This window comes from Pseudochaenichthys georgianus, chromosome 5, assembly GCF_902827115.2.
Source record: "Pseudochaenichthys georgianus chromosome 5, fPseGeo1.2, whole genome shotgun sequence".
Classification (NCBI taxonomy): domain Eukaryota; kingdom Metazoa; phylum Chordata; class Actinopteri; order Perciformes; family Channichthyidae; genus Pseudochaenichthys; species Pseudochaenichthys georgianus.
In genome coordinates this window covers 43,626,157-43,638,857 of record NC_047507.1, presented here as the reverse complement: position 1 = coordinate 43,638,857, position 12,701 = coordinate 43,626,157, and the positions used below count along the sequence as shown (strand labels likewise).

Here is a 12,701-nt window from a genome sequence, read left to right as displayed (position 1 = left end):
TGAATTTAAAAGCATCAATCTGGTGCACTTTGAGAGCAACATTAGGAGATCTATGGATACATCTCTCAACACCCATAAGAAACAGAACTGTAAGCAGATTTTCTTTTTCTTTATGGATATTTTACAAATCACTCTCCTTTCAAACTGTATTCTTGTTTATTAATAACAACTTTTTGTAGAACAAGCTTCTTATATTCGTTAGCATAGCTAGCTAACCAGATGCTAATAACAACAAAGTTATTGACTGTATGATCAGTATGACAGATCGCCACTGGGCTTACAACTAAGACACAGCCACGCAAAGACTGCAGCATGTGTACGGCTCCTTATGGGTACTGCAATTTTTGGAAGTGCCAGAGCGGAGCTGCGTTCTGGTGCTCCCCGTCAGAACTACACCCCTGTCAAGTGCCATTACAAGTGCTTGGCCATCAATAGCCAGGCAGCTGGGTTCCTGAAGGGGTACATCTGCAGGCGTTTGGACATATTTTGTCAGTATATTTGCTAAAACAGACTTGTTGGTGGAATGTAGACGACCGTTAGTTGCGGCCAGAGATGGCGGGATGGGCATGAGTTCATGCTGGAGGACATTTTCCAGGTCTACCTTACGACCTGCTCTGTAAGCTGTGACTAGCCTTTGTAGAATCTGCCTGTCCACTTTGATGGTGTTTTGCTTGTTCTTGGAAAGTTGCACGACTTCATACATAGAGGCAAATGTCTTGACTTTGTTCTTTCGAATGGGTGACTTCAGTCCCAAGTGCTGGTCACTAGCTGGAGGTTCACACAGACGTTTGTCCACAAACACTTTCATTTGTGCCTGTCCAAGGTGTTCTGCACCAAGCAGAGATTCTTGAATCTCCGGTGTGACCACTTCCTTGTTGATTATGTTCAATGGGGCCAGAACTGAGTCTGGAACCATGGCTGCTGGGGCCAGAACTGGGGCCGGAACCATGGATCTTTGGGCTCGGGCTGTTAACCTGGCCTTGCGACTCCCTCCTTTAGGAGCCGTTCGGAGGCTCCGTGGACCTTCAAAGGCCAGACGAGTTCCAGAGAACGGCTCCTGGACAGGAGCAGGCAATGGGGCAGAAGCCAGGGTTGACTCCAAACGGACCACACCGATGCGTGTGGTGTCATAACAGGAGTTGGGAGGCCTGGGGCTGTCAGGCAGGGGATAACACACCATGAGGAAATCCAAAATCCCGCCCGGTAAGAATCTCACCAAGCTTGGTTTCTCCATAGTTATCTGGCGCGCCTCTGACAGAGCAGCCTCTCGCTGCTGAACCCCGGACGCTCCCATCCATTGATCAGAGCAGGTAGTCAAAGAAAAAGTAAAATCCAACAATTCCGGCTCAAAAGGATCTGCTGGATCTGCTGGGGTACACGTGTGTACCGAAGTGTACCGAACGAATATAACGTTAAACGTAAAAAATTGAGAACGTGAACAACTTTTTGGAAGTAATCTCAGGTAGAGAGTAATTTGCTCACATTGGGTTCAACGCGTCATAGAGTGAGCAAGTTATTTCATTGGACGAGAGGCATACTATGAGAGCTGGTCAGAGGGATGCGTTCAAATTTAGTCAGTAATTTGATGAACTGTCGAAATGGCGAACGCAGATAAAGTTGAGCTCGAAAATCCTCCAGCATCATTGAAGTCTCCGGTTTGGGAACATTTTGGTTTCGCAGTTACGAACAAGGATGACGGACAAAGACAGGTGGACCGAACCAAAGCTGTTTGTCGGCATTGTTCAACTAACATTGGTTACGCAGCTGTCAATACATCAAACTGGCACACTCTTGAAAAGGCATCACCCGAACGTGAATATAACCGGTACCAAAAGAAAAAAGACTGAAGTGCAAACCCAACTCCCATTAGCATTTAAGCCTCCACCACTCGCAAATAGTTCAGACCGAGCCAAAGCTATTACAAACGCCAAATATGCTTATGTTGCCATGGTAGCAAAGCGCTACCTGGCTGTATCTGCTACCTCTGTCCCTAGCGAGAGGGTGTTCTCCACGGCAGGAGACATTGCTAGTGCCAGCAGATCTGCCCTTTCGGCAAGCAATGTGGACAAGTTCATCTTTCTTTAAAAAAACATGAAAATACAATGACAAGCAAGTCCTAATGTCAAACTGGCTGCTTAGGTACTAGTACAGTTCATCGAAATGCTGCACCTTAATGTTTATTTTATAATATTTTGTATTTATTTGAGTGAATACGTTATTCACAGGTTAATAATACTTAAAAAGAACCCAAAAATGGTTTATGTTTTGTGATCATTTTTTCTGCTGTACCGAAAACGTACCGAACCGAACCGTGACATAAAAACCGAGGTACGTACCGAATCGAAATGTTTGTGAACCGTTACACCCCTAGTCAGTAGGCCTATCAGTCTCTGAATAAATAGTAATTGCAAATACACACTTGGAAAGCATGTCCAGATTGGTTAGGGCCTGCGGTTAATTATGTAATTGATCGCAAGTAACGGCCAGACCAATACAAACTAATTGCTGACCTGACCAAACCGTTGAGTTGGAAAGATGGACAAAAAGGGGCCTGATTTGACATCTGCTGAGACCCATGCACTGCTGCTGAGTGTAAGGAACAATTATGACTCCATAGTTGGTTGCTTTAACAGAGAGGGTGGAGCGACCAAAGTAAAGAGCGGAATATGGATGGAAGTTACAGACAATGTGAATGCCACAGGATCTGGACACAAGAGGACGGTGGACCAAGTGAGGTTGAGGTGGGAGAATTTGAAGCAGCTGCCAAAGACCACAGCCAGGCTAAAAGCCCACAGACGGGTAACACACCATAAAAGGGGACAATACACAGATGTGGTGCTGGATATCATTGGTGGTCAGCAGTCAGTCTTTACATGGAATACCAAACGTTGTCCTGGATGGTGAGTCGCAGGTATGTGTGATCGTACTACAATGGCTATATTTCTTATATAGCATCCTTGTTCTTATAGTACTACAATTTTCCAGGTTGCATGCTTGTGATCATCTTATTAAGGGGTATAAAGTATATTGATAAACTTTCATTTCAGGTCGTCACTGCACCTGATGTGACACACACCATTGAAGATGGATCCAGAAGCTGGACCTTCAGCCAGGCCTGATGACACACTGCAAGAGCCACCTCTAAAGAGAAAATGCAAGCGCTCCAGAAAACCAGAGACTCTGCTGAGCCGTGACACGGAGAGGGCAGAGCTGCAGATCCGTCTGGCCGAAGAACAAATACAGCTGTGCCGGCTTCAGCAAACTGAAACCTCACTGAGAGTTCAGCTCCTCAAAGCACGCTGGATGATCCAGCTGCCTTTGAATGAATATGTTATTGTTGTTACCCTAGTGGGAGTACTTGTTTTAATAACAATTTCATTATGATTTTATGTCCTTTATGTATTAAAAAATATAATTAAACATTATAGATGTACCTGCAATGCGGTCTCTTGTCTTCCTTGTATTATTTTTCATATCCACTAGATGGCGCTCGGTAGGATTAAAGCACTGATATTCAGGATCTAGTCATCTTGAAAAGTCTGAATCTGGATCAGGGTGATCCTGAATTGCTTTGAAATACTGGGATAAAATCTGTCCGACTTGTCTGATCCTGGATCACAAACAATGGGATTTCAAAATCTGATCGGATCTGATTGAGATTAAAAGTGTTGAACTACTGGGCAGGATAGTATGCATAATATTTCCAATGTATTAATATTTGCACAATTATATTTTCTTAAAATTTGTACCGAACATTTGACACTTTTCAAAGTATGGCACGACTACACACACTGTTAGTCTGGTCAAAAATACAATAACCACCTCTTGTGTAAGTACATACAAGCAGGTCACAAATATATAAACTGTCAAAAAGTACAGGCTGTGTTGTGGACTAAACGGCAGATAACGTGTGGGCGCTTACACTAATTTGCGCCGCATTTGCGCTTCAGATGAGGTGAGGCCCCCTCATGACGGCAGGCACCCGTATGGCACAACACAACTCAGACTGGCTTACCTGTACATCAATCAAGTGGCAAATGCCATAGCAAGGATGGATGATAGGCTAACTTTAAAAAAATAAAACAATATACATATACATTTCAATGCCATGCGATCTACCTTTGCGATCGATCGACGTATTGGGCACCCCTGGTCTATAAAATGTTTATCTACAATTATTAGTGTGTGTGTGTGTGTGTGTGCTCCCTGTAGTCTTAAAATATCTACAGGATATGACTATAGCTGTGGTTATGTGTTCTAAAGGGGGCTTTTCACCATTAAATACACAAAAGAAGCTTCTTTTTAATTGTTTATTAAAAATCTGAAAAACAACAACGGCAAGACAAATTATGAAAGTGGACTAGACAAGCGACAACTTTGCCGTCAACTACAACATACGAAATCAAATATGACAAAAACTTCCAGAGAAGTGACAACTCAATCCTTCTTTCCTCAAGTACTGTCCCACAAAAGACCAAATACAAATGATGAGAGCAAGCTCTCAGCACAGCGTGCACTCCTCACAGAGTGGAGGGGGGCTGCGTCTCAGTCCGTGGTGGTGCGGCGGTACCAAAAGCGGGCCCTGAAGTCGTCGCTGCAGGTCATGAAGCCAGGGTTGGTGGGCGAGTGCACGATGCAGCGCACGATGTTGTTGTGTCCCAGAGACAGCAGGTTCTTCCTCTCGGCTGTGCGCGAGTCCCAGCAGCACAGGCTGATGGTGCGCTCGTCTGGCAGCAGCACGTAGTCCTCCGTGTGGTTGAACACGCCCTGCGTCCGGTGCATCTGCCGCCCGCTCAGCCCCGCGCCTGCAACACACAGTGCATTGATCAAATCAGAGCTCCATCAGCTGATTTGTTCATAGCTTAACTCATTTTAATATCAACCGTGCAAAGACGTGTTAACATTGGTATACTTTCATACCCACCATACTGAGCAAAGCATATTACTGCAGTTGCTTTCCCCGAGTGCCCACTCGAGGCTCCCAGTGAGTGTCAACCTGTTCACCTGTCCCACTTCACAGCAGAAATACGCCGTTTACAGCCTGCTGCAAGAACTATCTCGGTCTGTAGCTCTGTTAATGCACGGGGGGATTTTTAACCTTAAAAACTGGAAATTACGTTAATGCCTAAAGTTTTGCGTAATTGAGTGTGCAGCCTTTGAGTGACAGGTTGTTGCTGTCTAACGCGAACTGTCAGCGTGGCGTGACTTAGGTCCTCCCCAGGGGCCTCATGTATAACGCCGTGCGTAGGATTCACGTGGGAAGGTTGCTTACGTAGTAGAAATCCAAAAAACAGGAACAGAAATGTTCCGACATTTTCAGATTCACCAAACATTGCACACCGGCGAGGAAAGTGCGTACGGCACTTCCTACGCCAGTTTCCCTTTATAAATCACAACCGACTCGAAATGCGGTGCAGCTTTTGCGGCTTCACGTAACGCCCAGATGTGCCTATAAATAGTCAAAGAAACGCCCATTCATTCATTCATCCTGACTGACTGCAGGAAGGAGAGCAGGAAATGACGACAGAACAGCTAAAACAGACGTCTCACACCGTGTCAGATTCTGGTTCTTTTGGGGAGGTGGAGATAAATCATATTGTTTGGTGGATGCCGTTTGAACAGAGTAGCAGCAGGAGGTCGGATCGTCACCAACAGAAATAAATAAGTGGTCCGAAAAAGGTTCATGACAGAAACAAACACATAGCCTTCCTCAGGCAGTGTGTTTGCACCGGGGACAGGAGACCCCCCCCCCTTGATGAGAGACTGTAAGAAGTGATCGGGGAATCCCCCCGGAGTGGAGTCATGACGACTGGATCTGAATTTTGTATTTGTGTTCCAGCTGTCGATCAGCTGCGCAGCGTCTCCACTGCAGCCTGTGCGTATTCCTAGCTTTCCAATGATATCAGGATTGTTGTTGAACTCCAAATATTAAGCGAAATATGTCACATTATATAATGACTGTCACAGAGTCCTCATTTTGAGAAAAAGGCCTTCAAAGTTTTCTCTTCTCTGGAATCCATCGATCTGATTGATTATTAGTGGAGCAAATGATCAAAATACTACGGAGGGAAGATATTTTCGTTTGGAGGGGAAGCTCGCGAGTGTGTGTGTATACGTGTGTGCGTGTGTGTGTTTGTGTATTTTTGCGTTTGTGTGTATTGTGTTTGTTTCCCGGGGAAACCCCTCACGAGAAACACCGGCTGTTGTTGTGCCTGCTGTGGCGTTAAATGACTCCGTTCCCCGCTTGTAATTATGCCGTTACAAGCTTCAAAGTTATATTTATCATCTGAATTTGCCAAAACAAGTTTAATATTCTGAAAGCCAAGACTCTGTTTAATTTAAATCAGATGAAAACAAACTGTAAAGGATCCTGCCGTGTTATCTATGATTACTTTACTCTTACGTTCATAATGTCAGCCGGAGGGAGGGGGGCGGCGCTGCTGGAAGAGCAGAGTGCGAGTGAGAGGTGCCTGTCTTCGTCCCTTCACAAGCTGCAAAAATGTACTTATCGTGTGATTTTGGAAATAAAAGTTTCATATTCTGAAAGCCAAGACTTGGTTTGTTTAAAATCAAACAAAACACCCGAACCCTGAAAAAATAGTTTTTTACGTAAATCCACGTTTATTCTGAAATGAGCCGTTGCGACTTCCGACTGATTTCGATAGAGCGGGTCACATATGATAAATGAGAGGTAACATTTTATTTATGGTATTATTTCCACATATTTCTCTCCATTCTTCCTTCTGCCATCGGTGTCGCAGTTTCTCGTCTCTCCCGTTGTTGTGCGTACCGCATACGGATGGGTAAGAGTTTGCGTGGAGGACCGCACGTTTTCCCGTCAAGTTAGTATTTTATAAATCGCAAACATTGCGTAGAAACTGGCGTACGCCATTTTTTGAGCGGATATCCCTTTATAAATGAGGCCCCAGGTCCTACACTTGACCCCTTGTGAAATGTGAGTGGAGGAGGCGAGCGAGAGGCTTGAGGAAAGGGGGCTTGGTGAAACAAGCATTTATTGAAATGAGAAATCCTTTCGTTGGAGAAGTCATTTCAATGAGACGTAAATGGGTTAGAATGCAAGGCGCAGCGGCATCAGCTCTCCACCGTCTTGATAAACTCTGTATTTTATCATCTCTGTCAAACAGGTAAGTGTTTTTGACAACTTAGGGTTATACAACCAAAACATACCTTATCTGTAAATAGCTGCTCAATCCATATATTGTATGTTAATGGTTTAAACCAGGGGTGGGGAACCTTTTTCCTCTCAAGGGCCATTTCAATGTTTACAATATCCTCAGAGGGCCGTACAAGTTATTGACCTCTGCTTAAAAAAACTAAAATCACAGCCCATTCATTTCATTCTGTGCAAAGAAAAAGCAACCTCCTAATCCAGATATCTCACCATGACTCGCGTATGCATGCACGTGCAGGGTGTGGCGTGACCACCAACACAGAAAGATATGGACACAAGATGTGTGCAAATGTATTTAGTTTCCTATCCATGTGAACATGATTTAAGTGGGGGGGGGACCTAACCTCCTCTAGGGGGGTCCGGGGGGCATGCTCCCCTGGGAAGGGGAGCATGCAATATTTTTTTAAATGTTGAAGTTAAAAGCATCAATCTGGTGCACTTTGAGAGCAACATTAGGAGATCTATGGACACATCTCTCAACACCCAAACACAACTGTAAGCAGATTTTCTTTTAATTTATGGATATTTGACAAATCACTCCCCTTTCAAACTGTATTCTTCTTTATTAATAACTGTCTTATAGTATTTTATACCTGTTTACTTTATTCTCTTATTTTTTTGATAACTATAATGATCATATAAAGATGTGCCTTTACCTCACTGGTTGTAGAAAAAGCTTCTTATATTCGTTAGCATAGCTAGCTAACCAGATGCTAATGACAACAACACAGTTATTGACTGTCTGATCAGTATGACAGATGAGCAGATCGCCACTGGGCTTTCAACTAAAGACACAGACACGCAGAAACTGCGGCATGTGTATGGACTTATCGGTACTGCAATTTCTGAAGTGCTGGAGTGGCGTTCTGGTGCTCTCCGTCAGAACTGCACTCCTGTCAGTCGAGACATATACCACGTGATGACACTTAGGCTCGTGTTGTGTTCAAGGACCCTGACCTTGGCCAGGAAAAACAGGCACTCGCTTGTTTAATTGTTTTGCGGTCTAGATTTCTTTCATTTTTTTATTTTTTGCGTGTGTTTATAAATTACCTCGAGGGTCGTACCAAATTGTCTCGCGGGCCGTATACGGCCGGAGGCCGGAGGTTCCCCACCCCTGGTTTAAATGATCTCATGGTGAACGTAGTGTGGGACATTTCAAAACTGTAAATATTGTTTTTCTGATGAAAGTTGTTGCATTTAATGGAAATTAAGCATGCCAATGTTTTTCTCTTCTGAATCGGTATGAAATAGAGAAAGCTCTACCTCTAGATGTAGGGACGTAATTCTAGGGGAAGTACACTGGCATTGTGCCGTGTCTATTGAAGGGCGTACGACTTTAAATATGTTGCTCCTCCTTCTTCTTTGCCACCTCAACACGGCTAGAGCTGGACTCAAATCTGAGCAGCAGCTATCGTTTGTGATTGTTCTCGACTCAACACACTTTGTAGTGCCACTAAACATATGAAACCTCTTTGTAACAAGAGCAAGAGCGTTGAAAACACCATATTTAGACGGCTGACACGAGCTGTAAGTGATGCAGATTGAATGCAAGTGATCAAGTGACTGTAAAAAGAATCCTTGCATCTGCTTGTTGTAGGTTATCTGTAACCGAATGTTACAGAGTACAGAAACGAATGCTATATAGACTGCACTATAGAGCCATGAGCACCAAACCAGAAGGGAACAGATTTGGTGGATGCGAGTCCATCTCCTCGCCGCAAGGAGGACGTTATGGAGGTGCAAGTGGTTCTCATTTCTGTCAGTTTCGACTTAAACAATCTATTCAAAGTGTACACGGAGCGTACAGTCACACACTCACAGATTAAGTTAACTTTAGGCGGAATGGACAGTAAATGTTGTTTCTACTGATAAAGTGTCTAAACTCTTAATTTAAAATGTGCAAACGATTGAAGGTAAATGGAACACGAGCAAAGACTGTTGAGTATATCCGAGCCTTACCCGTGTATTTGACCAGCGTCCGGCCGGTGGAGATCTCCCACAGTTTCACCACGGAGTCTTTGCCGCTGGACATGATGTACTTGGAGTTCTTGGAGAAGATGGCGGAGCAGACCTCGGCTCCATCGTGGGCCTTCTCGAAAGTGGTGACGCAGCGGTTGGAGACGCCATCCCAAAGCTTGATGCTGCCGTCCTTGCTGCAGGAGACGTAGGTGTTGGCGCTGGGGTTGTAGCTGACGCCACTGATGGTGTCTGTGTGCTGGTCCAGCGGGTTGCAGGAGACAAAGCACTGGAAGGTGTTGACGTCGTAAAGGCGGAGTGTGGGGTGCTGCGTTCCAACCAGCAGGAAGTCACCTGATGGATGGAAGGAGATTGAACGCAGCATTTCTGCTTCCTGTTGCGGAAAAGATGGAGATGATCGGGTTACAACTGATTTATAGCAGTCGGCGTGAATTGAACTGTTGCAAAGCCCTAGCCTTGTGGACACCAGCTTCGTCATTACTGTGCAACTTTGCATCTCCACTTTCATTTCAGAATCAGGCCTATCACCAGGTAGCTTTACACGTGCGAGGAATTTGACTTGGTGTCATGGTGCATACATAAAAGTAAAACAAGAATTAAAAACACAGCAAGAGAACTATAAAATTATAACAAATAATTAAAAATATAGTAAAATATAACAGTATTTACATGGCAATGGAATAAAATATAGAATACAAATCGGCAGTAATATAAAAAAAGAAAAAGAAAACATATTGTTGCAAACAAAGTCTGCGTGGCAGTGGGGGGGCCGGGCCTCGTTTGTGAGGCTGGTCGCGGAGGGGAAGAAACTGTTCAGGTGGCGAGAGGTTTTGGTCCTGATTTACCAAAACAAAGACAAATGGTTCATTACATTTGAAACCCAAACAGTTGAACTAACAAAATCTGACCTGTATGTATTTAAATGCTCTTTTTGCAGAGGGCTTGGAGTAGTCAAACAGTTTGAGGGTGTAATCTCTTGATCCAGAAGCCAAAATCTGTTCAGTCGGATGGAAGGCGAGGCAGGTTACTTCATCCACGTGGTCATACAGTGTTCGTATCACAGGGTGATTCTCCATATTTTGCTGCGCCGTCTCATTCATCATCACCTGACACAGACATTAAGACACACAGAAACAGTTAACATAAGCAGCTGGATGAAAACCCTGCAGTGTACTCTCATGTCAGGTCTGCCTCACCTCAATAGGCATAGCGCTCTTGGCCAGCATGCGTTCAGTATCCAGGATCTTGATGGAAGCATCAGCAGAGCCAGTGGCAATCAGCTGGCCATCGCGGCTGTATGAAGCCACACGACAGGGACCTTTATGGGATGTTACGTAGCAGGTCTCATACTCTGATGCCTCTGGAGACATGGTCTGGACATCAGCATCAAATTCCAGATCAATCCCCACACCAGGCGCCACTGTATCTGAGCGCCCAATAGCATACTGGACTGCACTGTCATCATTCTCCATCCCTGAAAGAGGTTGGATAAGGAACAATCAGGGGCTCTTGATGTTGACCATTACACCAGTCAGACACGACGAAGGAGACAATGTTACCTGTTTTAGCCAGCTGCATCAGCTGCTCAGAGGGCGACACCACGTTCTGAGGCTTCACCTCATTGACCAGATTGTTGGCGATGCTCGTGTATCCGTCATAGAGCAGCTGGCTGATGATCAGCTTGTACAAGTGCTGTCGGTCCTTCAGAGTGGGTTTGGGACGGAACATGATGGGTCAGGTTGAGCAGAGGGGGCTGAAACAAAAGAAGCAGAGTGAGCACTAATCACGTGAGAGTGCGAGCCGCTGCTATGCTACACACTGGTGCCCAAGGCAGTCCCGTGTCTGCCTTAAGTTTCAACACAGCGTTAGCTGGGACAATAACGCTGTAGCTATCTACCGCCAATTAATGGAACGTAACTAGTGCTGCTAACACCGTTAGCTTGTTGCTACGATGACGGCTAAAGAGAGCATTACAACAGCAGTAACGCTATATGTATGAGCGCGAGTTAAACAACGGAACTGGCCGGAAGTGTGCAGCCACAGCAGCATTTGCAGTCTGAAGACATGAACTGAATATCACATATAAAACATAAACATGTCCAACCCTTTGAAAACTTTCAATGGCGCTGCTGGATCCAAACGTGTTACGTATTTGCGTCATACGTCAAGTCCTACGTCACAAGCCTACAGATTGAGGTTGCGTTCACGGTAAACAGAATTTGCGGGTAATGTAAAACTTCGACATAGAATAGAACAAGAACAGCGGTATCAGGTGCAAATGAGACGTTCAAAAGGCCAAAAGAGTGGCTGGGGAATGAAGAAAAACACCGACAACAGATCTGTCCTCTCATATCCAGCACAAAGTATCTGTTTCTGAAACAAAATAGAAGCAAATGTAAAACTCTTTATTTCTTTCTTCCTGTCCATTCCCCCTAACTTTAAAGTGTTAATATGCTTTTTTTACTGTGCTCCATAAAAAAGGAAAGAAAGAAGGGAAAGCTACGTGCCTCTGCCATGGATTGACCACATCTTTGTTGCTTTAAATCAAGCGGCAAACTCTGGGGAACAGCCGGGAAGCCAATACGGAAGTGCCACACACTGCAGTTCATATATTGGCCGATAGGCGATGGCTGCAGAAAGGAGCAATTTCCATTGACCCCATGTTAAAATGCCCAACTTTACAGCAGAAAAAAACATGTTTCTGTCCCTGGCTCCATACATTTTTATTATCGATATAGTTAGATTCCACCTTCATGATTATGGATCTGTGAGTGAATTGTTTTCTAACACGACCCTTTTATTTATATTAGGTCTTAAAGTTTGGGCATAAATTAGGGCGTGGTCACATTGAGTGACGGCTCTGTCAAGTGCCTGCCGCTGTTAGCTTCTTGTCTCTCTGCTAGCTGCTCCGTGAAGCTAGCTACAGGGACTCTGCCTGCTCAGCTCATCCAGGAAACACAACTTGTAGCCGGCCGTGGTTGTTTGTTCTTCATGCTTATATATCGGACTATTGTGACTCGCTCTGCGGTTAAAACAGACGGTGCATGAATGCGGTAAGTAAAATTCGAGTGCTTTATTTATATGTTAATGATTTTAATCACCAAGTAATGAATGGTAAGGCTTGAGTTAGCATGTAAGCTAGTGGTAGCTACATCGGTGCTAACGATGCTAATCGTAGCCTCCAAGTTAAAATCATAGACTGTATATATAAAGGTTCAAACGAAATAGACAAGTGTTAAGCGTTAAGTGGGATAATACTGTTGAACAAACGGCTTCTGTTTGAGGTTGATAAAATAAGGTTACATCCTTGTAACTTAGAGATATTTTATTATGTAGGTAGAACTGGATGCATCTAAGGTTAATTTAAATTGGCTATGCTCAAGTATGTAGACAAGCTAATGTCGAAGTAGTGTATGTGAAATCAACCTCACAATAAGATGTGTGTATATTACAATTATTAATGTCATATTTCAAGATGATTACTTAGATATTACAATATGGTTGATTGAGCTGGAGTTCATTATCGAGCTTA

General features: G+C 44.2%; 1 protein-coding gene across 1 annotated transcript; it reads right to left on the bottom strand.

Annotated features, from left to right (window-relative positions):
- Window positions 1–4,296: 4,296 nt before the first annotated feature.
- cstf1 (cleavage stimulation factor, 3' pre-RNA, subunit 1) lies at window positions 4,297–11,342 on the bottom strand. The gene is made up of 6 exons (XM_034082880.1): window positions 11,274–11,342; window positions 10,729–10,922; window positions 10,366–10,643; window positions 10,078–10,275; window positions 9,152–9,542; window positions 4,297–4,805 (listed from the first exon to the last, which is right to left on the bottom strand). Exons 2-6 carry the CDS (start codon window positions 10,895–10,897, stop codon window positions 4,546–4,548), a joined length of 1,296 nt encoding a protein of 431 aa, XP_033938771.1. The 5' UTR covers window positions 10,898–10,922; window positions 11,274–11,342; the 3' UTR covers window positions 4,297–4,545.
- Between the last annotated feature and the right edge of the window lie 1,359 nt (window positions 11,343–12,701).

What these genes read in the sequence shown, in the direction of transcription:
- cstf1 (XM_034082880.1), bottom strand. Translation starts at nt 10,897, where the DNA reads ATGTTCCGTCCCAAACCCACTCTGAAGGACCGACAGCACTTGTACAAG. An exon ending in AGAGCGCTATGCCTATTGAG is followed by an intron (nt 10,276 to 10,365) that starts GTGAGGCAGACC and finishes TGTCTGTGTCAG; the next exon opens with GTGATGATGAATGAGACGGC. An exon ending in GACGCTGGTCAAATACACGG is followed by an intron (nt 4,806 to 9,151) that starts GTAAGGCTCGGA and finishes TGTGTGTTGCAG; the next exon opens with GCGCGGGGCTGAGCGGGCGG.